Source organism: Camelina sativa, unplaced genomic scaffold, assembly GCF_000633955.1.
Source record: "Camelina sativa cultivar DH55 unplaced genomic scaffold, Cs unpScaffold02456, whole genome shotgun sequence".
Classification (NCBI taxonomy): Eukaryota; Viridiplantae; Streptophyta; class Magnoliopsida; order Brassicales; family Brassicaceae; genus Camelina; species Camelina sativa.
In genome coordinates this window covers 1-1,251 of record NW_010923568.1, presented here as the reverse complement: position 1 = coordinate 1,251, position 1,251 = coordinate 1, and the positions used below count along the sequence as shown (strand labels likewise).

The 1,251-nt window shown below is 38.0% G+C and overlaps 1 protein-coding gene across 1 annotated transcript; it reads left to right on the top strand.

Annotated features, from left to right (window-relative positions):
• Positions 1 to 65: 65 nt before the first annotated feature.
• LOC109131694 (F-box protein At3g22700-like) lies at positions 66 to 1,005 on the top strand (the record flags this gene model as incomplete). The annotated part of the gene is made up of 1 exon (XM_019242868.1): positions 66 to 1,005. A coding segment is annotated over exon 1 (940 nt), but the record flags the coding sequence as incomplete, so codon positions are not given.
• Between the last annotated feature and the right edge of the window lie 246 nt (positions 1,006 to 1,251).

Sequence of the window (1,251 nt, the reverse complement as noted above, 5' to 3'; positions counted from 1 at the left end):
CCCACTTTTCTATTCCCGAGCCACTTTCTTCTTCCGTGGGATATCAGATCTCAAAGAGAGAAACGATGATAATTTCGGAGCTTCCGTTGGATTTGTTAGAGGAAATACTATCTAGGATACATGCCACAACACTGAAATCAATACGATCGACTTGCAAACTATGGAACTCTTTATTGGAAGACGAAAGCTTCACCAAGAAACACTTTCGTAAAGCAGAAAAGCAGTCTCTGGTTCTTTTGTTAAAGGACTATAGGTTTTGTTCAATGAATGTTGCTCCTCCAACTATAGAGTTTAAGGCTCCACTTGTCCTAAACGATTCCTATTTTAATCTAAAACAAGTCGACATACTAGAAGTTTCTCATTGCGACGGTTTGTTGTTATGCACCACCAAAGACGATAGACTCGTGGTCTGGAATCCATGTTTGGGGAAAACCTGGTGGATCCAACACAAAACTGGCATGAGATACTGTAAGCTTGCTCTAGGTTACGTAAACAACAAATCTTATCATAGCTACAAAATCTTGAGGTTTTTGGAGGATCGTTACGTATTAAAGGGCGCCAAAGTTGAAAGGTCTGAAATATATGAGTTTAGCTCTGGTTTATGGAGGATCCTTGACGAAGACGTCAACGATCTCGACTGTCTCATAATATCAATTAGCGTATCTTTGAAAGGAAATTCTTACTGGCTGGCTATGGATTATAAAGACAGCCATATATTGTTACTCAGTTTTGATTTTACAACAGAGAGATTCAGACGTATGTGTCTTTCGCCATTTCATTATGAGGGTGGCATGGCTCTATCAGTTGTTAGAGAAGAAAATCTCTCAGTGTTACGTGTGAGCCTTCTTACGTTCAAGATTGAGATATGGATGACCAATAAGTTTGATACTGAAGTTGCGTTGCAATGGACCAATTCCTTTACACTAGATATACCCGATCTCTATAAAGTTCCTCCACCTTTCTCCAGTTTTGTACTGGACGAGGAGAAAAAAGTGGCTTTGTGTTGTAATAAAATTCGTGAGAACATGATTTACATTATTGGACAGGATGATAACTATCACAGAAAAATCCCTTATCCAGAATATACGAAGGAATCATGGTGGCCGAATGAACATGCTTTACAATATTCTAGAAACATACCATTTATTTTTAATTATGTTCCAAGTTTGGTTCAAGTCGAGCAAGGTAGCCGCACAAGAAAAGTATGAAACTAGTCGGAGAAGAATAAGCCTTTTTTTTTTTTTTTTTTTT